This window comes from Uranotaenia lowii, chromosome 2 (genome assembly GCF_029784155.1).
Source record: "Uranotaenia lowii strain MFRU-FL chromosome 2, ASM2978415v1, whole genome shotgun sequence".
NCBI lineage: Eukaryota > Metazoa > Arthropoda > Insecta > Diptera > Culicidae > Uranotaenia > Uranotaenia lowii.
The window spans coordinates 130079551-130104589 of record NC_073692.1 but is presented as its reverse complement, the minus strand read 5'-3'; the positions used below and the strand labels follow the sequence as shown (position 1 = coordinate 130104589).

General features: G+C 33.9%; 1 protein-coding gene across 2 annotated transcripts in view; it reads left to right on the top strand.

Annotated features, from left to right (window-relative positions):
* The window catches only part of LOC129750083 (serine-rich adhesin for platelets-like), a 586616-nt gene that overhangs the window by 365592 nt on the left and 195985 nt on the right, over positions 1–25039 (top strand). For both annotated transcript variants that reach the window (XM_055745295.1, XM_055745293.1), the window contains one exon: positions 7629–7805. In XM_055745295.1, the coding sequence (XP_055601270.1) occupies positions 7629–7805 (177 nt within the window). The remainder of the gene's footprint in view (positions 1–7628; positions 7806–25039) is intronic.

Sequence of the window (25039 nt, the reverse complement as noted above, 5' to 3'; positions counted from 1 at the left end):
GACAAAAATGACAAAAATGACAAAAATGACAAAAATGACAAAAATGACAAAAATGACAAAAATGACAAAAATGACAAAAATGACAAAAATGACAAAAATGACAAAAATGACAAAAATGACAAAAATGACAAAAATGACAAAAATGACAAAAATGACAAAAATGACAAAAATGACAAAAATGACAAAAATGACAAAAATGACAAAAATGACAAAAATGACAAAAATGACAAAAATGACAAAAATGACAAAAATGACAAAAATGACAAAAATGACAAAAATGACAAAAATGACAAAAATGACAAAAATGACAAAAATGACAAAAATGACAAAAATGACAAAAATGACAAAAATGACAAAAGTGACAAAAATGACAAAAATGACAAAAATGACAAAAATGACAAAAATGACAAAAATGACAAAAATGACAAAAATGACAAAAATGACAAAAATTACAAAAATTACAAAAATGACAAAAATGACAAAAATGACAAAAATGACAAAAATGACAAAAATGACAAAAATGACAAAAATGACAAAAATGACAAAAATTACAAAAATTACAAAAATTACAAAAATTACAAAAATTACAAAAATTACAAAAATTACAAAAATTACAAAAATTACAAAAATTACAAAATTACAAAAATAACCAAAATTAAAAAATAACAAAAAAGGAACGAATCTATCTTCACCGCATGGCACTGGGCTCCTTTCTCAGCTTCGTTCGATGACAAGCTGACCGTCTACTGATATTTCGTTGACCACTAAATTATGTTCCCAAAGATCATATAGATATGCGTGATCTGATAAAGATGTTTCCGGTTTCGCTTTTCTGCATTATACAGACGGACGAAATATCGGTCATACGTCGAAGATATCGCATAATACGCTTCAGGCTTGCCTGGTATTTACTAAGTGCGCTAACCGCAGCGCTGTTTTCCGGCTTCAAAATAACTGGAAACAACCGATCAAACCGTTGAACGGCTGCTCAGTGATGACCTCACTTCCATTTCCTTGTCGATGGTGGTCTTCCGGAAAAAGCAGTTCCCTTGACCCTTTTAGTTTTCTGACGATTCGAAGATGCTCTTTCTCTTCATCAGCGGCTACGTTAGCCACGTAGCGTTGAGTAGCTTCTCCTGTTCGCTTACTGCGTCTCTGGGTCGGTTCGGGATTGATGTAATCTTGATCATCATCATCATCTTCGTCATTGCTACTCTCGTAGTCGCTCTCGTCTCGCGCCAAACGCTGACTGGCACCGGAATCGATGATGGTGGCTGGTAGCCTTAGCACGCGAACGAACAGAGTTTCTTGCAAGCTTGCGCATAGTACCGCAGCGCAGCTATCAACCACGAGAATACTCCTCTCGACTTCATGGCTTTTCGTTCCGCTGCTTCAACGCTTGGAACGCTCCAAAAAAAACGGAGAGCCACATTCAGCAGCATGAGTCCGATCTGGCTTTGATGCGTTGCTGAAATTGCCAGAAGCCACAGAAAAATCGTACTGTAGGCTTCTTTTTTTTTTAGGTGATCACCCAGGTGGTAAATCCTTTTTACGGATTGCATTCCAAGGCACGGCGAGCGACCGAGTCCTCCCAGTATGCTACTCTGGGTCCATGGGTGCAATTGGACGACTCATGATACCAAGTATCCCTACGCCATAAAGTCCACCTGGGGCCTCTGGCCATAATTCCCATCCGGACCTGCATCGAAGGCTATACCCGAGATGGGAGACAAAGTCCGCGCTTAAGCGCTCATCGGCAACTCCAGTTCGAGTCAAACTCCAGCATATATACCCTGCCTCTTGTTACGATTCAAGACTATTTAAGGACCTCTCCTCTAACGACTCGAGGTCCGGCCTTTACTCGCAACTCGAGACTAGCTTGGTTCCCACAAATATCGTGCGCTCCGCCTCTGTTCGAGTCCATTGCAAGAAACCAATGACCTCTCCTCTAACGACTCGAGATCTTGGCTCTGCTTGGCTTGGTTCAAGGCCCCCTCATCTTTACCCGTCCGTGTGCCGTGTGTCACAGCACACGTCCGGGGCTTTACGAAAAACTACTCGGATGATTCCCGGCGAAGGATTCATCCTACACCGACACAGGTGACTCACCCGCCGACGACGTGAAGTCACCCTACCCCTACGCCATAAAGTCCATCTGGGGCCTCTGTGGGCCGGATCGAGAGCAGCTTATCCTGGACACGCGCCTGTCACAGCACACGTCCGGGGCTTTACGAAAACTACTCGGATGATTCCCGGCGAAGAATTCATCTTACACCGACTCAGGTGACTCATCCGCCGACGACGTGAAGTCACCCTACCCCTCTTCCCCCTTACGAGTTCGACTGCGAAGAAGGTCTAATTTTATCCCCGCAGCTTCCCTCGTAGAGAGCGCGTTTACTCAGATACTTCGCGGCGGTGGAGGTATCCTACACAGAGTTCGCGACGTACCCAACAGCTCGGCATACGCAGAAGGTAGAGGCTTATCTTTGTATGCTTTACTGCTAGGATCGGGCGCACACTACTCGAATGCCCCCCGCCGAAAGGGCATTCTACTCCGATCGTGGTCCGGTCTTCCTCCACTCTTTTTGGCTGGCAACCCTAGGTTTTTGGCCCGACGTGTTCCGAATCGACCTTTGGTGGAAACTCTTGACTGGCTTGGACATCTCGCTGGCTGATCATCTGCGATGGTCCTCTGGTTCCTGGATGGCCCCTCTGGTGGTGCTGTCTCGACCTGGCTGGTCCGATCTGATAGCGGTTGAAGACCAAGTAGGGCACAACGTTGCGCATAAGGCGACAGGTTTAGAAGGTTCTTCAACGGTAGATCACGCAGAGCATAGCGCACGAATTTTCGTTGAATTCCTTCAAAACGAGTTGCCCATACGGCTTCAAATGGCCACCACACTAGATTTGCGGATTCCAAAATTGAACGGACTAGGCAGCAGTACAGGGCTTTCAAGCAGACAGGATCTGTGAATTCTTTGCTCAGACGTATGATAAATCCTAGCATTCGGTTAGCTTTTTCAAGTGTAGCACAATAGTGACGCCTGAATGTCATGTGACTATCCAAAACAACGCCTAGGCCCTTTATTTCATTGACTCGCTGTAGAAGTTCGCCCAGGATATTATAGTCATACAAAATTGGAAGTTTCTTGCGTCCAAATGATATGATACAACACTTGGAGACACTCAAGGCCAGTAAGTTGACAGCACACCAGTTCGCAACTGTATCAAGGAAACGTTGTAATATTTGACAATCTGCTAAACTGTTTATAGTCAGAAAAATTTTCAAGTCGTCCGCTTACAGGAACGCCCCACATCCAGCAAGTAGCAAGTTTATATCATTGCAGAAAAGCGTAAATAGTAGAGGGCCCAAATTACTACCCTGCGTCACCCCTGAAGTCGGAATAATATCTGCGGATTCAAAAATTCGAATTTTAACAGCCAAACGTCGATTAATTAAGTAGCTTATGAGTCATTACATAGTCTCACAGATAATCCCAAACGTTGCATCTTTTTTATCAAAATTTCGTGATTAACTGAATCAAATGCAGCAGTGATGTCGGTGTAGATTGCATCAACTTGTTTGCAACCATCCATATTGAAAATGCAGAATGAAGCAAATACCGACAAATTTGACGTTACGGAGCATTTCGGAAAAAAATCCATGCTGATGTGCGATGTTCTGAGCCAACCACTCAGAATATCTGGCAATACTGCTGCGATACTACGAACCTAACTTGAGTAATTTCGCTTTATCGTGTTATAATGTTAACAATTGTAATGTCCTTATTATCATCCGCTGTCATCAGTAATCATCAATTCTTTAAGTCAATTCCTGTTTTGATCCGCTATGTCAGGTTAATGTTTGACGATTTGTAGTTAGGACAAATGTATGGCCGTTTTCAAAAGCTCTCCGAAAGTTTCCTAACTAATCTAAACTTTTCTATGGAGGACATGGTGTCGCTAGTGTTTGCTTAATAACTCCCATTCCTTATTTTCCAATCATACACGCTGAGGAATGAAAAGCAAACAATTGGGCCTCAATTTATTTCTCATTTACACCTTTTTAGCAATAGTTCTCAGCTCAATTAAGGGATAAAACAAATTTAAAAAGGAAATAATTTGTTAGGAAATTGAATGTTTTTAGTATCAAATAATGAAAAATCAATCATTTTGTTTGTTTATCCAGCTGAAAACAAAAATATTGAAATAAATGGATTTAAACTTAAAGGTTAAACTATCCGACGTTATTTTTATTCCTGAAAATATCATATCGTAAATATTTATCCTTTTCTTTCAGTATGTTTACCGGAGAATTTCCTATATGGATTCTTCTGTCCCTGAATAGTGTTGTCGTATAAGGATGTGCATTTGTTTGCAGCTTCCGGTCAAAATAACACTAGAAACTTCCCGACACTCGATTCGTCACATTCAAATTCTTTAAACGAAATTATTTACACACTGAATGTTTGGATATTAAAAAAACAATGTAACCATGTTTTATTGCTGTCATATTAAGCAATAGCATACTTCATAAGGTACCTTATTACGATTAATTTATCTGAACATATTTGTTCTATTGCTGAGGTCTGACATCGTGCATGTGTTTTTTGATGCGTTCTAAGAAAGTTTGATTGTTTTTTTCCGGAGTTTTTTTCCATCTTCTAGCTTATCTAATTTCGAGTTTAGTTGATAAGCTGTATCAATGATTTTTGAGTTTCGTTTCTGCGGAAGCTTCTTCTTGTGTAAGAAAATTGGCCACTTGCTCAACTTGCTCAGTTTGGTTTTTTTGCTGAATTCTCGAGTTATACTTTAATTTTATACATAATCTGTATGGAAGCATTCGTTTCATAGATGGAATGAGTTTTAAACCATCATAATAAACGATTTGCCGTACCTCGAAATCCTCAGAGGTCAAATTTGGTTCAATTTGCATGATTTGTTTCTTGTCAAGTTCCTACCAGTTGTTAGATCTATTGTGGTTGTGTGTTTAGTTTTTAGAAATATAGAAATTTTGTACCATTTCTATGAAATCTCCTTCTTCCAGAAAAGAGATGGGTCTCAAACAAGCATTAAAATGACCTGCATTTCTCTCTTGACATATTTGAATCCATTTGCATTATTAATTCAAGAGTTGTGCTGATATCCAGGTAACATTTGTATGGGAGCACTCCATTCTTGTGTGGGAAGGGCTCTCAAAACATCATTTAACGGTCCTAGAAACCTTCACATGAGAATTTTCACGCCGATCGACTGAGTAACATCCAAGTAAATAAGGAAAATCAGCTAAACAAAGTTATCTAGATCAAATTTCACAACATCTAGATGAAAAAAAATTACATCCAATTAAAGATTTTGATCAGATGAACAACTTTTCAGAAGTACCAGTAGGATTTTATATGACAAAATAATGGGGTTTTGACCTCAGATTGATCAGGTCTGCCCCACTGTGCAACGTAGACACCAAAATGCTCTTGTGTAATCTTGACAAAATTCTTTCAGATAAGCAGTACTCTAACTGCGCTCTTTGAGGCACTTCGTCTCATTTACAGGAGCCTGAACTATTTTTATATACTCTCCCAGACCATTCGTCTTGTTTACCGCCGTAATACTATGGAAACATAAACTGTGTTATTCATTCTGTCTTATTCATCATAGCCGATATTTACAAAAAAAAATCCGCCTACTTCGTTTTTGGAACCGAACTCTGTCGGTCATATCGTCTCATTTACCGGAGCCGGAACAGCTTGAAAACATTTCGGCAGTCATTCCGTCTTATTTACTGAAGTTGGACCATCTCAGAATATTTTCCCGGTAACTCCGTAGTATTTGCTGGACCTGAAACATTATCAGAACAGTCTTAACAAAACCCTTTCAAATGTGTGCTTCTCTGGTAACTGTCTTAATCCTACCGAAGCTGAAAAAAACCTAAAATTCACATTCGTTTCGGAATATTATTATTTGATACATAAAGTGTATTCTCGACCAGCTGCTTCTAAACTATAATATTTGAAAGATCATTCATTTATATTACTTTTTTGGAAATTTTTATAGTCCTTCAACCAGACAAAAAGAAAATGGAATTTTGCTCCGAAAAAAAAAGCAATTTCATCCTGCAAATCGGAATATCTAAAAAATTTGTTCTATATTATTATTTCTTGATGTATTTTTCTCGGTTATGGTTTATGGTTAAAACGAGGATTGCACTCTTTGAACTTGTATTATTTGAATACACATTTTTTTCACATAGGACTCATATAAGGTAACAGGTTTTTTTACATGTATTATACGTTTTTGTTTTACTGGTCGAAAAATAAACTTCCCGTTCCCCTGCATGGGCGTCACTTGAAGGTCTTTGGAATCAATATGACTGACTTGTAAAGATAGATAGTGTTTATTTACCACCGTAGCTCGATTAAATTTCCGGGTCCAGCTCGGAGCGTTTCGAGTAAACTAAATATCGGCGGCGCTCCATCGATAGAGTTCCTACAAGTGCAAGTAGGTACACCCACCTTTCCAAAGGGTACTTACTTGTTGGCAAATTACTCCAAGAGCAATGTTCCATTGAAGTTTACCTCAGTAGATCCGGCGCGACTCTGAATGGAAATGGAATTTCACAAGAGGGAGTTTAGCGGTGTTTATTATTTTAATTTGAACGGTTTGCTTGCGCTGCTGGCTGTAAATGAATCCACTGAGATTGACTCTACTGGGAAGAGATGAAGTACTGATGCAAGTTTGTCTTAGATATTGACTGGTCGTCACGAAGTGGATAAGGGGTCTTCTATAAAATTGGAAATATTATGTGTTGCATCAAAACATTTTAAATTACGGTTTAAAACAAGTTATAATCTTCCACCAGTACTTTTACTTTACTCATCAGAAAAATTATTAAAAATCGATTAATTTGGCTTCATGAATGGAAGTCAGCCACAAGGGCCATGGTTGATTGAAGTTAGTTCGACAATATGGTTGAATGGATCTTGACTCGGGGAGAAACCAGTTTTCGCTTATTTGCCCACTCGGGAAACCGGAGGAAGCTGATTCGTTTGCGGTGTGCTCAACAAATTAGAAGCGTGTCAATTTCTGACTGTTGTTTTGATGAGCTGATTTCTAGCCAAACGGGAAACAGACACTGATTGAAGCTTAGAGTCAGAGGTTGCCTCATTCCTTAATGAGAATTGAAATGAATGTTTGTTGAAATTTCAACCTACATAAGTGTGATGATTATTAGGTTGACTGGAAATTCAGATCCTGATTACTACCTATATAAAAATTAAAACTTAAAATAAAAAAAACTGAATATGAATTTTTTTTTCTCGAATTTGACCTGAAAGTCATGAATTTGTCCTTTTAAACCTCAAGAATGGAAAGTATAGCTGATGGCGATCAACATGTTTCGTAGAAGGAAGAGAAAAAAACGAACAATCACTTGCCCGAATCAACACATAAATCACTGGCTGGCAGACAGCATTCCTTTTGTCGGTCTGTCAAATCCCGTTGCCCATAATCCTGAAATCCAAATCCAAAAACTGAACCATCATCGGCCAGCTCAACGGACCGAAAACCAGCCAGAGAAAGAGATTATCATATCATTGATTCGAACTTTTGCCTTTTATTTCTCGTTTCAGGACCAGCAAAAAAGCGAGATGTCCGCACAATCAACTCGTCGTCGTCCGGCGATTTGGGTCCGCCCCCCTCCAAGACCACCCTCGGGGCCGGGTCCCACATCAACAATAACAACAACAACAACAACGGCATCAATGGGCAACATCATCGGTCCAGCCTCCGGACGGCAGCCACGATGCGTAAGTAGCCTTCCTTGAATTGTATCTGTACACATGTATGATGTCTGATTTATGGTATTTAAATGTGCTGATTGTTCCCGAGAAAAAAAAGCAACCGTTTATTGGTTTGGTTTGGTTGCTGGACAAAAAAATTTCTCAAGAAGACTGTATCTTGATCCGAACTTGTTGTCATGTTTTTCGTTTTCTTTCATCGTTTGACATTTGAAGAAAAGTAATTCATTGAAAAGGGGTCCATTTATTGGATATTTTTCATGTACATATCTCTTTTGATGCCTAATTTACGAATTTCCTGGATTTGATGACGTCAATTTGATGGGAAACTTAAAAACATGACATCGATTACAATTTTAACGGCATGCTCAGAATAAAAAAAAATGAAATTTTATTTATAAATCTCTGATCACCAAATACTTTTCAGATCGAGTGCTTACGATCGCAATTAGATTTCTGAATCATTGTGTTATACTGAAAACCCACGCCAAAACTTAAAAAAATATTTTGAATTTGAAGACTTTAGAAGCAGATAATTGGAAATTGAAAATATATGAAAAATCACAGAGAAAACAAATGTCAACAAAACCAGAACTCAGAATTCATATTTAAATCCAAAATCAATATTTTCAAATCTAGCATCTTGAAACTCAATCACGAGTAAGAATTCGAGCTCGACATTCCTATCTTCTACCTTGATTTTAGTATTTTTCATCAAACTTTTGAGATCAGAATGATGAATCAAAACTGAAAACTTTTTGAATTGATATGAGCCGACTTATCATTCTTTATCCAGAATTTAGAACAGAAGTTGGGTGTAATTTAACAGAAGAAAATTCATCATTGCTTTTGCTTCAACATGTATCAAGGATCGGATTCAAAAATTACAATTTTTTTTTTACCTGAAACGAAAAAAATATCTTTGAATTCATTTTATTTCTCTTATACCTTCTTTTAAAATTTTGCAGAGGAATTATAACAAAGCTTAAGAGGGGGGGGGGTGCGGGGTAGGTTCTAACACTTTCAAAAAATTGTTTTTTTTTTATTTTCTTATTGTAAAACATTTCAAAAATGTTGTGTCAAATTTTCAAGTCAATTGAAGCAAAACGGAAGAAATTATAGGCCTTTATCTCCTCCTATCTAATACTGCAAGAAAGCAAGAGCAAAAACTTCAAACGCGTTTTTCTCGAAAGCACATTTTTAAAGTCCGTGGACATCGTCATTTGAAAACTACTTATGCGATTCTTTTCAAATTTGGAACATATTTTCTACACCGTTTTTCTTTTTTTTTTAATTTGGGGAGATTTTACAGACAAAAAATGGCGGATTTTTTCGTGAAAATTCGTAGTTTCACTTCAAACAGCCACAAAAATTTCTTAAATTTTTTTTTAAGTTAAATAAAATCGTTGGGGTTCAGAAAATCATCTATTAAAAATATTTTGCTCTGATTTTTTGACTTCAGATGATTCTGTGCTGAGATACAGTGTCCACCGCAAATCCTGTTTTCTAAAAGGTATCCTCGAAAGTGCTCCGTCACCGGCTCATTTTTCAATATTTTTCTACGAAAAAATTACTAAATGTACTTTTAACAATGCTTTGTACAATGCAAAAAATTTGAATACATTCGTTTGAACGATAGCTCTAGAAAAAAATCGTGAAAATGGTGTTTTTTTTGATGATTTTTATGTTTCTCGTCATTTTTGAGTAATTTAAAAAAGAGGTTTTTTATTATAGTTATTTTTTATCAACATTAAAGAACGTTAAAACAAAGTTATGATTTTAGTCGTAATTTTACAAGTGCTGTACCCAAAGAAGAGGTTGCAAAATTTCAATGCCCCTCGGCACTAACTCTATTTATGCCAAAAATGCGCTTATGCAAAATGATGTATGAACAAAGGTATACCTGGATGAGATATTTTGATATTTAACTTTTTTATATCAAAATGCGATATAATTTAGTATTCGTAGGATGATAAAAATATTTCAAATTATAACAAAAAGTTCATGTAAGAATAACTGAATTATATCACCCTTCGGTAGCATTATATCAATAGACTGAGTCGATTTGGGGTCATTTTTGAATTTCTCAAACCCTGGGGTCTAAAAAGCTTCGTCTTGGTCCAAAACTCGTCCATGATTTTTTGCAGAATTTTTAAGTAACGTTTACATGAGTAAATTTGAACTTTCAGGTTTGTATGGGAAAATTTAATATTTTGTACTGAAAAATCAACATTATTTTTTATTCTTCTGTGGAATCGAGCCAGTTTTTGTGCCAATTTATAAAATTCCCAAGGGAAAATTTCCTCTAAACTTCTTTGTCCAAAACCGTAACTTCGTATCTTATTAGGCAAAAAAGATATGAGCTGCTTAACAGATGTATGTCTTTTTGCATTGATAAATAATAAATTCGATTGACATCACTGCTGGAGTCTCGCTAAGTATTGCATGAAAAGTAGCCATGCAATACCTCGCTGGGCACCCAGCAGGGATGTCAATTGAATTTATTGTTTATCAATGCGAAAAGACATACCTCTGCTAAACAGCTAATAACTTGTTTGCCTAATAAGATATGAAGTTACGGTCTTGGACAAAGTTGTTCAGCGGAAAATTTCCTTTGGGAATTTTATAAATTGGCACAAAAACTGTCAGCTGGCTCGGTTCGACAGAAGAAACAAAAATGATGTTGATTTTTCAGTACAAAACATTCAATTTTCCCATACAAACCTAAAAGTTCAAATTTACCAAAAATCATGGATGAGTTTTGGACCAAAACGAAGCTTTTTGGACTCCAGGGTTTGAGAAATTCAAAAATGACCCCAAATCGACTCAGTCTATTATATCAAGATTATAATACAACCAGATAGGATAGTGGCCACCAAAAAGACAAAAATTTGAGTCTAGCATACAAGCTTTCATGCGACTCATGCTTTTAACTCAAGAATTTGTATGCAAGGTTGCACTGACTCCTGCCTTGTACTCAAACTTTCATGTATTGTTTCAAACTTGCGCGACTCTTAAAAAATTTGGGTACAGCCAGGAGATTCGTACCTCGACCTGCCGGTTGAGAGGCAAGCGCGCTACTTCAGGACCATGTCTGGTGCATTGGAATGAGAGCTTAAAATTTTTTATAAAAGCTTTCGAAGCAGGCTGAAAAATAACTGTTTGTATCAAAGGAGATATAATCATTTTTTTTTTCGAAACGTTTAAAACGCAGATTTTGATATCAAAGCTTTGTCTGAATAAGATAATAATATCTCGTTGAGATCGGTTTCAGTATCAATTTGGATATACTCTTCTGATCGGGTTGAAATAATAAATGAAATTTTGAGTGCAAGGCAGGGGACAATGGAACCTTGCATACAAGTACTTTAGTCCAAAGCAAACATTGCATGAAATGCTCAAATTTTTGTCTCTGTTTGGTGGTCAATATTCTATCAGGGTGAGTTATAATCTTGATATAATGCTTTAAAAGGATGTTATAATAAAGTTATTCTTGCATGGTTTTTTGTTATAATTTGAGATATTTTAACATCCTACGAGTACAAAATTGTATCTCATTTTGATATGAAAAAATCGAATATCAAAATATCTCATCTTGATACAATTTCGTTTTTCTCTTCTGATTACTCTCCAATTACTTATTCGAACCATTTGCTATGATTTCATCACTTTATCACTTTATCAATTTTGAAATTTTAATTGTTGTGTAAAAAAATTCATACTCAAGCTCAAAAGTCTGGAAGATAAATCTAAATCTAAATTCATACAAAAATTTTGTATAAATAACTTTTAAAGTAGGATGCTTGATGTTATTTTTGACCCTATTTCTGATTTCTTTTGAAAACCGGGTTTTAGACTAATTGATCATTAAATGATAAATATCATCAAGACATTTCATGAAACTCAAGAGAAAAATGTGTGAGATGATTGATCAATCATAAGCTATATTTTTTTTTTGACAAACCAACATCAACTTTGTTAAATTTATACTCTTTAATGGGTAAAAATTACCCATTTGCATGATATTTTCAGCTTTATTTAACTATAACTCAAAAACGGTGCTTTAAGGTGCCTGGAATCTCTTTTATTGTATTTTTAGGACTTTAAACTAGATCTTGATAGTGAAAAGAGATAGGGAAATGCGGAGATTTTTTTTGGCAAGGCTTTGAGGTTTTTGACTTCTGAAAAAAAAAAAACAATTATTTACTCATTTTTATCATAGATCAATTTAGTGTGTAAAAATTTTGAATGGTTCGAATGGAAGCTTTTAATATAAGCTTTCATACAGTGTACTTTAAATTTAAGAAAAAAATGTTTTCCGTAGAAATATATGTGATTTATATTTTTTTCTTCGTCATATAAATTTTTCAGTTTTTCAAAGTCTGATGTCTGTGGTGCGTATAGTATTCAAGATAATGATTTAAAAAACTGGGAATATCTTAGTCAAATATTAAGTTATTAACTGCTAAAATAAAAAAGCGATCCGATAAACTTCAGTTTTCGACTTTTTGCCGCCTCAAACCCCATAGTGCTACGGTCAGGGTTGCTAACATTTTTTTTATAGTAAAAATCAGGGACTGGTGAAAAAAATCAGGCTACGTCAAAGTAATGGAAATTTTGCTCAAAGTGATGACCTTTATTTTGTCTTCGCTTCAAGCACAGTGTCTTTGGGAAAAAACTTTATATTTCGAAAATTATCATCGCTAAATTTCACGCCATTCGAAATCTGGGACTTCCCCCTTTCATTTGAGTCCATATTTAAAATAATTCATCGGAAGGTCACGAGCATTTCACTTCTCAGAAGATTTTTTAAAATTTTCAATGGTTTATTCAAAGGCAAAACCAAACTTATCACTGTTAAAACACTAGTTCTACCTTTAGCTTTATTCTAAATTTATATGACATGATCTAACTGGAAAATTTCCTGGTTACAACTTTGTAGAAGGCATCAAAGTGGTACAAATTGAGAAAAAAGAGTTTTAATGTCACAAACAAAGTGATTACTATTTCATTTGAAAAATCGATTAAACTTCTCATTGCTGATTGTACCAAGTCCAGAAATGCTATCCTGACAACTTAGTTAGACAACTTAGAGTTAAAAAATTTTCACAACGGTTCATTTAATTTAAAAATCAATCTTTTGTATACATTTGATCAGGATCGTCTAAAGGAAAGAACATTTATGGAGTTTTAATGAAAAAAATGTCTCCTGCTTTTCTTGAAAATTCAGTAATATATATTTTGTGTACTTTCATAAACAAATGTTTGGGAATAGAAAACAAATTGGATTTTCTTCTTACTTTTAAGCTCAAATTTCGAATAATCCACCTGGATATTACAATGACGGGTAACAAAGTTACAGCTATTCCCGTAAAAAAGGGATATTTGAAAAAAAAATTTCATCCGGCACCATTTTTGATCACGTTCATCGATTTTAACGAAACTTGGCCTGGTATTAGATCAAATATTTTTACATCTTTGGACCAAATTTCAAGATTTTTGAATGAAAATTGTCAAAAATACAGCAAATTTAGTGAAGCAATTCCAAGTTTCCCTCTTTTTTCGGGAAAAGCTGTATCTTTGATTCCCGTCATTGTAAAGACTTCAAATTTTGTAAAGTGTTAGTTCGATAGTTGAACTAAATTGTGTGAAATTTTCATGAAAAAATATAAAACGAGAGAGAAATGGCAGCTTGTCCAAGTTGGGAGTGGGTGCGTAGCTTCACGCGATTTCATTTTTTTTTTTTTTTTTTGAACGCAACTGTAGTTCTAATTATCAAAATTGATAAAAATCTCCTTTTATGATACTAACATTTGTTAACAAACTGAAAATTCCTGTAAAATTAACATCAGACAATCTTCAGGCAATCTCGATATAAACGCAACAAACGAACGAACTAACGAATGATAGAAATAGTTCAACCAGATCACGCCTTCTGGTCCGATTCGACCTCCCCGAGTTAAGTCAAAAGTGCTTGGAAGTGCTGGAGGTCAAACGATGGTAACAACTTAGTCATTTCCAGCACCAGCATTATTCAGTCAGATGCATATCTGCTGCACCACCATCATCGCATTCGCAAAACTGCAACTTCCGTTACCCGTTTGCCTGTGTTTGCAGAAGCATGAAATGTTGTTGTGTAAAAAGTAGGAAAAAGGAAAAACACCAGAAAAAATCAAGCAGAATCCAGAAACGATACACTTCTAACCGATCCGGGCTGAAGACGTTAGGTTGTTGGATTTTATTTTTCTGTTTCGTAAAACAATGGAGAATGTAACCGACTGGCAGTCAGGCATCAGCAACTGGAACCGGTCGAGTTACGGAAGGTGATTTCCGATGTTTCGGAGCTGCTGCTGGCTCCTTCTGGCTCCGGAGTGTAAGAGATTAGGGGGGAAAAGAATTCCACAACAAACCCCCCCCCCTGTTCCTCCCTTTTGAGTTGGCTTTACCGATTTTCAGGTTGGTCGAAGCTGCATTCGCAACGAAACGGGACAAATCTGCAACACGACATCTCGGTAGCTGAGTGTCACCGTCTCAAAAAGAAAAAAAAATCCTGGATTCCGAAAGCACCCTTCTTCGTTAGGTGGGGTCGAATTCTTCACGGTTTCAATTCAAATGAAATTCTTGACATTTGATTAAATAAGATCTTTGTCTTATTTTTATACTCGGTTAGATCTGAGCCATGCGCGATCCTTTGGGGCTAAGCTGGAAGAAATTGTTACAAAATATACGAAAGCGCTCGAACTTCTATAAAAATTTAAACTTGAATTTTCCAAATTTTCCACTCCATGGGAATGTTTATCGAACAAAAGTTACATATGTCCATTGGGGTGATCAATTCTCCAATAAAGGCGTTTTAGAAGCTTAGGACTTCTATTGGCAATAACTATTTTATCATTTTTCACATTGTTTTAATTCTACTCAAAACTATATAGGGTAACGGACCTATTTTGGACCGCTTTGGGAAGTGGCTACGCTATATTCTGGAATAAAATAGCATATGTTACAATTTTCTACTGCTTTATCCGTTCATTACGAAGATCAAGGCTTTTTCTATCGAAACATATCGTCGTTTGTTGCAATGTAACAAGATTTAAGCCTAAAAACACGTTTCTTCAATCATTATTCTGGTCAGTATTTTGGACCACCAGGTTTCTATTTTGGACCACCCTTTGGACCTATTTTGGACCACCCTTAAACTAAATAAGTTTTTTTCTTCTAAATTTCGACAGCAATTGATGCGCAATTATGCGAATGATTCAGATAATTTTGTCTTTTCTTATTGTTATAGACTAGTCAAGTTTTGTTTGTTCAATAAGAACAGAGTAAAAACAGTAAAATTCCTGTTATATAGTGTGTTCCAAATGCTATGAAAATTCTGACAGCACACTGAAATCTCGACGAAATTTTTTCTGCAGTGTTCAATACTGGCCATTTGGCTTATCTTCAGGCTCAATTTTCAGAACGCAAATCTCCTTCAGGCGACCGAATGATAAGTTGAGAAAGTCTGACATGAACTTCACGACATCAATTGATGCATTTTGACTTCCAAAACCTTAGTGAATTTGGTTTGGCTTCAGTTCTGTAGATAGATTCAAAAAGATAAAAATGTGCGAGATTTATGCTATTTTTTTTAGCCATCAAAAATCCAGATTTTTTTTTTCACAAAAATTCAGTTTTAAGTTTGACACTAACTTTGTTCTAGGATAAAATTTATCGTTGGAGTAATTTTCCAACAGTTTTTTTTAGAATCACATAACCACAGGGGCTAAAAAACTAGATTTTTAGTATTTTATCGCTTGTAAAATTTACACATTTCAACCACCTTTTCCCAAGTTTTGAAACATATATAACTATAATTGAATATATTATTTGATAAAATTGTTCTAATATTAATTAAAATATTTCAACTGTTACAAAAATTAAACTCCTTGCATATTTGCCGATTTGTTGTTTTTTTTTTCCAAACCCCTCCTTTAGACAGGTTTTATATTGTGTTTCTTCTACTTAAGCCAAGTTTTTTCCACGAAAATCATTCCTGAATGCACTCATTCCATTGGCAATCCTAAATGGTTGAAACTTTTAGACTAAACTTTTAATAATTTTTCATGAAGCATAAAAAACAATGACTTAATAAAAAATTGGTGCAAGTCCAAGTTTTCATGTTTTAAGGCTTCTTTTTTTTTTTTTTTTTTGTTGGGTACCTATTACTGCGACCAGTTAGTTGATCTATTGTAATATGTCCCCTGTTTAATGTATGCTAAGTCAAGGAAGATCACTTTCATATATTAGATAGTGTCCCTATCTTGAGATTTAGCATTTTCCCAATCTGGTATAACCGCTCTTATGAAGCTGTTCACCTTTTTAGGACCAATTGAAAAAACTTCGGAGGGATCTAATATACCACAACAGCCGATTAGTTTAATCCGTTTCGATATAAGAGAAGGACATTCGCAAAGAAGATGCTCTGACGATTCCTTCTCCATACTGCAGAAACGACACTCGTCAGAGTTTAATCTGCCAATTTTTTTCATGTGATATCTGCATTCACAGTGACCTGTAACGGCTTCTTTAAGCTGTAGCTTTTAACAACTGTTTATCAAACAGTTGCCATTGATGTAGATTGTAAGATTAACGTGATTGAAAGCATCGTGCACAAAAAGTAAGTTAAAACTATGATTGGCTTGGTTTTATGCCGATTAAAGTGAACCTCGTCTAATGGTGAGTTTGGGCTTTGGCAAGTTGTTTTAAAAAAAATCATGCTTAAACTCCAAATTTTATTCATAATGAGTGATTGAAATAGTGTGCTTAATTTTTTCATATCGTCGTACAACGTCTTATTACGTTAATGAACATTTAACAGCAAATTTAATACCCAGGTTATGTTGAGTGGTCCAAAATAAGTCCCTAAGGAGTAAAGTAGGACCTATTTTCGACATGGGTCAAATTGCTATTAAAACCAGTTATTTTGGTTTTTCGAGCTTGCAAAATAGTTTTCACGTGTTTTATCGTAGTTGTGAACATATTTGTATTTGTAAAATTCATCACGGCTATGCAGCAAACCTCTTGAAAGTTGACTCCAATAATGGCACGTCCTCCTGAAATGGGCCTGATTCGGTCCAACTGTGAAAAATCAAAACTTTATTTTCAATTTTCTCTCCGTTAACAGCTTACTTTAATTAAATTTAAGATGTGATTAGAATCATAAGAAGTAGCTTTAACTGTATTTGTTCAAATTTTTTATGAATAACATAATTTATGAGAGAAATATTGGCAAAAAGCTACAAGGTGGTCCAAAATATGTACCCGGTCCAAAATAAGTCCGTTACCCTAGTAAAGGAAATTTTTTTTACCTTTATTCGAAATTGCATGAGCACATGGGCTAAATAACTTAGATAATTTCAGTATATTTTCGGCTGAAAACATTGAATATATATGTCGACTTATTGTCAGGTTCCCGAATTCCGTCTTTAGACGGCCTTTATTTCTCTTCGTTTCTACCTAACCTACGATCATTTTTGACTAAATAAAATCAATCCATAATGATAGTTAGTTTTAGATCTAGCTGTCATTAGCTGATTTAGAAAAAAAAACGCATGGGCCAAGGGTTTCTGGCGCTACCAAAATAATAATTTTTGGAAAAAATATGTCCATTTCCAGTTTTCCCATGTTTTTCTTAGGTGTAGGTTTTGACAACTGCTAAAACAATCAAATGGTGGCCATTAGTGTTGTCGTATCCTAGCTAATCGAACCTTTCGTGACGACTTTCTACGCGCTTCGAAACGTTTACTTAAGCGCGTCTATCCTCAGCAACAATCACAGATAGAATGGTTTTCTCATATTTTTAGCTCGTTCATCTTCTTGCTGTTATTTATTTCTCTCTTTTTTGTGCATCAGCGATTTTATATTCTTGACTATATTTCATCTTATTCAGATGCCGTTTGAAGCTTTTGCGCTAAAAACACTTTAGCAAACTCTTTTCTATCTCTTATACAAATAATCATTTAATTTAGTTATGTATTACCAATGCTCACCTTATTCACTACAAGTATGAAAAGTTAAATTTAGATGATTTTGAACATGATTTTATGCTCATTTTAGTAAACTCCTTCTAAAGGCGAGGTTGGATTTTGGAGGGTAAATAAAATTCAATTTAAGATTAAACAAATTATAAACAGACATGTATAACATAGAAAGGTAACAACATTTATCTTCAATTATTTTCCGTTATAGGAATCGTTGCTTTTCAAACATGGATTAAATAGAAACTTTAAAAACTCTTAAATGAAGGGATTCACTTTTTTGTATTTGTGATAACCATTTAGAAATTTTTAACTTCATGATACACTTTTGATTTCTAGTCCCGATTTTGGCAGAAAGCATATCTAAATTAAATTATTTTTCTTAATAAAATACAATCAAACTCATTAGACCATTTCAACTAAGAAGATTCATTTTAATTTCAGAATCACATTTTACATTAATTTAGAGTTTGTAGAGTCAAGCAGGGATAGTTAGTATCAAACGCTACTACTACTTTAATATCAAGAAATTAGTGCTATGGCGATAAACATTAAAATTGAATTCCAGAGTTCAAAATACAAACTCACAATAATAATTTCAACTACCTATCCCGTTATTCATTCTCGGCAATCGCTCTTATGATCTTGGAGTGATTTTTGATTAAATTGACTGAGTTTCAAGATTCACATCAATCATTTCGTCAATATTGTTAACAGACCATACACATAAAGATAATTATAATAAAAAGTTATTATCCAGTTTCAGATTTCACAAAAAAAAAGTTGAATACATCTATTGACTTAAAAGGTTAAAAGTATTAACTACACAAGATAACAACACTTTTATTGCATATGTTTTAGTTAATGATTATTTATAAAGATTTTGGCGTCAAAAACTAAAATATTTTGTTAGATTGTGATGCTTTGCCTAGTGAAAATTTCAAAATTTTCCTTTATTTTTTACTGAAATCAGTCATTCATTGCTGATAAACTAATAAACCTACCCAAAAATTAGAAAATGATTTTAATCTATTCATTTTTCATTATTCTTCATCTTATGAAAGATACCGATTTTGTCTAGATTTTCTAGTTTCAGGGAATCTTTATAAAACATATGTAACCCTACATTTTTTTAGAAAATTTTATAGAATAGGTATAAGCATCATAAAAGTGCGTTTTGAAGATTGTGATATTAAAGATATTATTTTTTTTAAACCCTATTTTGAAGACTACCGGACACTACTCCGGTTCAAAATTTCTTTGAAATTTCATTAAATTCCTAGATTTTTGTCGAAATTTTTTTTTCACAGAATTCATTATTTCTCGTAGTCATCGAAAAAGTTGATTATTGATTTGAATTTATTGAAAACCTTCATGTTTCATATCTTTGTAACATTTAATAGCTTTTTTCAATAAAGTCGCAAATTTATTAAATTAATTTTTACCTTATTCCAAATGCTGTCCTTGAATCTCTGAAACGATTCGAATCTCTGAATCTCTGAAATAAAGATATTAAATGCAAATTTGGATTTATTTGGATCTCTAATCAGTCAAAATCAGCTTTTAAGTTTTTATGCACCTTGAAAAATTTGAAAAATTTGAATTTGAATTTATTTTTGCCTTGTGCTATCAGGAATTGATGCTTCATTTTATGATTTTTTTACTTACGAAATTCAAATTTCTCCGAGGTGCAAAGAATATATGAGTTGATTTTGAAAAAAATTTGGAGTGTTTCCAGTTTTTTCTATCAACTCTTGTTTTTAAAGATAAATTTAGAAAAAAATATAAATTCATTAAACAAATTTAAGCACTTTTCTGAAAATTCTGTTGAACATCACAAATATTTTAAAAATATTTTTTTGACTCAATAATCAACTTTTGTGAAGACCACAAGTGATTTTAACTCCTGAGAAAAAGTTATAGAAGTTTTTTCTCGTCAATTTGTCCTAATCTGAAATTTTCTTAAACGATAATTAAATCAGATAATTTCGCTGTTTTCAATTAACTTGCTGAATAAATTACGGTCTTCAATATCATATACTTAAAAGCTTTCTTAACCTTTCAAAGCTGTTCGCAAATGTTCGTTTCGGGGAAATTTAAACTGCAGATTGTTGACGTTCCCCTGGCCGTAAATGTTAACAGATTTTTATGATATTAGATTCACTGTGTAGGTAATTTAGCTTAGCTTGATCGACTACTTATATCCACCTTATATCATTGAAGTCGAAATGCTTCATTTATAGGCGTTTTTTATTTTATTCTAGAGGAACTTCGTATTTTTACATTTGTTTTCAAACTATACATTTCAAATTCCATGATCGCTGACGTGGCTTAGTAGAATCCGTTCCACGTCAGCAATGCACAGTTGTCCGAAAAAGTTAAAAGTGGAACTGTTTTGATAGTGCCTTTGTCTTTCATTTTATCTCTTAAGTGTCTTCAGAACATTTGCTCCTTTAACATGCTCCATAATTTGAAAAAAAAAATTAATCAAAGTCTACCATTAAAAAAATTGAAAATTCTAACTTTTTTATTTCAATAGATAGAGCTTTACTTTATACTACAAAGTTGTAGAATACGTGAAAATATGAAACTTTGTTGAAAATATCAAAAATCTATCTCCTTTCAGAGTAGATTTATAGAGGTTTTATAATGATTTTTTTTTAAAGTTCGTTAGAAGTAGTTTATTAGCAATGGTTTTATTCATTGTGTAGGTATTTTATTCCATTTACTAAAAATTTCAAATTAGCGTCAATATGTAACCCCACAGGGGCATTCGTTCCAAAATAACCAAGTTATCAGAAACTAGTTTTGAAAGAATTAAGTCCGAAAAAACAATTTTGCGTTTGGAATATTTATAATTGCAGACATATTTGCTGTATTTAAGTCTTTTATTGATTTTTGAAATTGTTAAGAATATGGAAAGTGAGCCTTAACTTGGCATGCTCCTTACCTTGGCATGCCAAAATATATTTGGTCATTTACATGTCAAACATGGGCCTAAAAATATTTTTAAAAAAAATCAAACATCAATTAAAATCGCATGTGTTAACATTCTGCATATAATTTATCCACAATTGAATCCTAATAACTACGAATTAATTTTTTTCACATGACAAACAGTTATTAAAATTATGACTCGGAAAAAAGCTGAAATGAACCTACGTTGCTGGTGCACCTGTCATCTTCGGATTGATTTAAAAACACACTTCTTTATGGAAAAATCACAAAAAATACAGTTTGGTTGCACCTTTAGCCGACGATGTATAAAAATGCAGAGGTCCAATGAAGGTTTTGAGCGTTATCTCGGATCTTCCGATAGAAAAAAAATTTCACTTAAAGAAAAGCTATCCAACTTAGGTTTTGCTTCGCTTTCTCAATGAATCGATTATCTAAACTTTAATTTTAGTTTTTTTCCGTTAATTTGATTATGATTTTCATAGAACATGCTTAGTCACTTTAAATCCCAGTTCTTCAGTATATTAAAATGATGATAAGGATGTTTGAAATGTGCGCTTCGGTCATATCGATCCGAACATCTTTGGAGGGTTAATTGATGTCAGAAAAAGTTGTAATCTAATCTATTTAAATATAAAACTGTAGAATTTTTTTTTATTTTAAAGCGTTGTATCTCCGACACAAAATTATCCCGACAAATCTGAATCCTTGATCGAACAAAGAACAGAAAATTGATATAAAATCTGCTTTCAGTTTTCATGTAGGTTATCTAGTTTATCAGTTGTCGAAGATGATCCATTTTACCCCAAAACTGACCAATTGAAAAAATTCTACACGCCATAACTAGAGGGCGGTAAACAAAATATTAGGTTCTATAAGTTTAGGCACAGATAATTCTGTTCCCGTTTGTTATTACCTCAAAATCTTTTACAAAAATTTTTTGATTATGGTCATTTTAACATGTTTATGTTATTCGCGTCATAAATCCCATTGCACTTGTTTTAAAATAAAAAAAAAACACTTAGTTCATACATTTTTTGTGGAAAATTAGAAATAAAGGGTTGAAATGTAATTTAATTTGTTTCATATAAAAAAGTTGAAAATGTAGAATGAGAACAAGAGTAAATCAATGAATTTCCGAATCGTTTATTATCATTGTTTTATTTCAGAATTAAATTCAGATTTCGAAATGAAATTCTTCGACGACAATTTACAATAAGAAGTGATTCGGAAAAATGTACCAGACAGAACAATAAAATGAATATCAGTTTTAAAACCAGTTTTTAATTTATAGCAATTGATTCTGATACCTGATACCCCTGATATCTGAACCCCCCCCCCCCCCCCCTCTCCTATCACTTTTTTTTTAAATGAAAGGGTTTTCACTAGATATTAAAGAAAGTTTCGTTTATTGTTCAATTTACGAAATTTTGTGAAATGTGTCAAGCAAAGACAGAGTATTTTAACAGACTCTTATCAAACCTACAAGTGAGTAGTATAAATAGTGAAAATGTTGCAAATGATATGCACCTTGCTAAATCACGTTTCATAGAAATAGAAGCTCGAAATCTTAAAGCTAGATTTAGTAGGATGGATGACTACAGTTTGGCTCAAAACGAAGCTATTAGTCTATTCAAATATCTTCTTACATTCAAAACCATACAAATTCAAATCCGCTTACATTAACATTCAATGGAAACCGTACAAAAGAGCCTTCTGCATTAAAAGAAATTTAAACTCAGTATTTTTCAGCTCAATCTAAACAACCAATTATGAACAACAATCCCAATTTTTCAAACGATCCCATTAACAGCATTACAAATACTCTTGATACCGAACAGCAGAATGAAATGGTTAAATTGATAACAGAGGAAGATATAGAAAAACTTTCAAACAATTTATCAAGAAAAAATTACCTGGTCCAGACGGCCTAAATTATGAGTTTTATATTAAACATATCACTGATATATATATATATATATATATATATATATATATATATATATATATATATATATATATATATATATATATATATATATATATATATATATATATATATATATATATATATATATATATATATATATATATATATATATATATATATATATATATATATATATATATATATATATATATATATATATATATATATATATATATATATATATATATATATATATATATATATATATATATATATATATATATATATATATATATATATATATATATATATATATATATATATATATATATATATATATATATATATATATATATATATATATATATATATATATTTATATATATGTCATATCAGTGTTGTTAAGGTAGATCTTGTGAAATTTTTCAACTATTTACTGTCAGGTCATTAACAATCCTCTAAAAACTTTAGTTCTGGCATCATTACTCTTATCCACAAAAAGGACCAAAATTAGATTTGAATATTTATAGACCCATAAAAGTATCCAGTTTTTACATATTCCAAAAATGCAAAAACAGTTGGCAGTTGGAAAATTTTTATGGAAAAGATATATTTTTAAAGTGAATTGAGTAAAAGTAATCCGCATACAATATTGGAAGATAAGAATGTTTTTTACATTTTCACACCAAATTTTGAGATGAAATCGTAATATTTGACACAGTGTTTATTTGTGAGGCAATCTTAATTTTCCCTACTTTTACTTAAATAGCTGTATCTCTCTCCCTAGTTTTCGCAGAAGGTTCAGAACACAATGAAAGAGAAGTTGATAAGTTTACGAAGCTTGTCTGAAAGTTTTTATGAAAAAATATAAACTTTCTGCCATAGTTGGAAGTTTATGCCCTGCTCTGTGCCATTTCATTTTTTTTGTGAACGCATCTATCTATGACAAACTGTAATTATGAAACCCATCGAAACCGACCCAGACCACGAAGCTTCCAGAATGTCTATAATGAATTCATGATTCAATCAGTTGTTCCCTTCTTTTTCTCTTTCTATTTACATCACTTAGCCGGACGCAATTGTTGCCGGGGACGGTTTTGCGCATTTGTTCCGTTTCTTACGTCCATCCCGTGTCGTTAGCTTACCTCAGCTAAATAGAGGTGGATACCTTCTGCGGTTGTGTCCGAAGAAAAGGTAGAAGAACATTGAATCCCATCGTAACCAAGAAGAAGTAACTGAGCCCTGCTGATGGTAACTAAACGGTGGTCGTCGTCATTGTTAACATGGGAGGGCTTCACTAGTTATTGAAATGGAAGCGATTTTCTGCTTATTTGCATCCATGTACTTACTTACCTACTAAGAGAGCAGCTACCGGCTTTTCCTGCTTAAGTTACCCGACTTGGATGTCCGTCCGTCCAGTCGTATGTGTGTTGTGCCTGGCTGGCTTAGCACAATTCCCAACTCCCTGCAACGATGACGATGGCGATAGACGGACGTTTGCTCAACATTCCTGGTCAAGAAACTATTTGTTCATGGGACTGGCCGTTGATAGGTTTCAAGGTTTAACCTTCTCTTCTTTAGGTGAGGAAGTCCAGCAAACGCAAAGGAGCTTTGCTGTCTGAAATAATTAGATGAAATCTTGTGATTTAATTTTGTATATTTTTTTAGGGTTCTACCAACTGTCAAACTTTTTTTTTCTGAGATCTCAACCAGTTTCCTATTGTTCGATTATTTGATAAGCAATTTTTTCAATAACTACGACCATACAACATACCGTTTGGAGTTGATTGAGGTTATACATACCTACTATCTTTACTAGCCAACTAACAATCAAGTTCCTCTACTGGAGGACATGTTCGGTGAGCACAGAAAACTCGAATGACGGAAATTCCTTTTTTGGGCTTCATGACAAACGATGTAGGTTCTTCCCCATTCCCATTTTTTTTTGCTTTCGATTCGATTGAAGGGGGGACAAATAGTACTTGTTGCCTTTTCTAGGTCAGTCGGAAAATGGGTAAATGCAAATCAGTGCTCGTAGAAGTCAAAGCAAGCATCGTTTGCAGAAATTCGCAGAAAAAGAAGGAAAAAGAAACAAAAAATTCCACGAGGCTGGTAATCAACATGGATTATTTGAATAATTTGAATGAGAGTTCTAAATTCAACATATGCTAGGAAGAACCTTTTTGTCTTGTATAGATATAGCTTTATTCATATTGACGACGTCTTATTGATTTCTACAAATGATTATCATGGGTTTAATAATTCCGTTGAAATTTGTTAAATATTTTTTTGTTATTTTCAGGAGTTCTGTCATCTTTATTAGGGTGGCAGCGAAAATG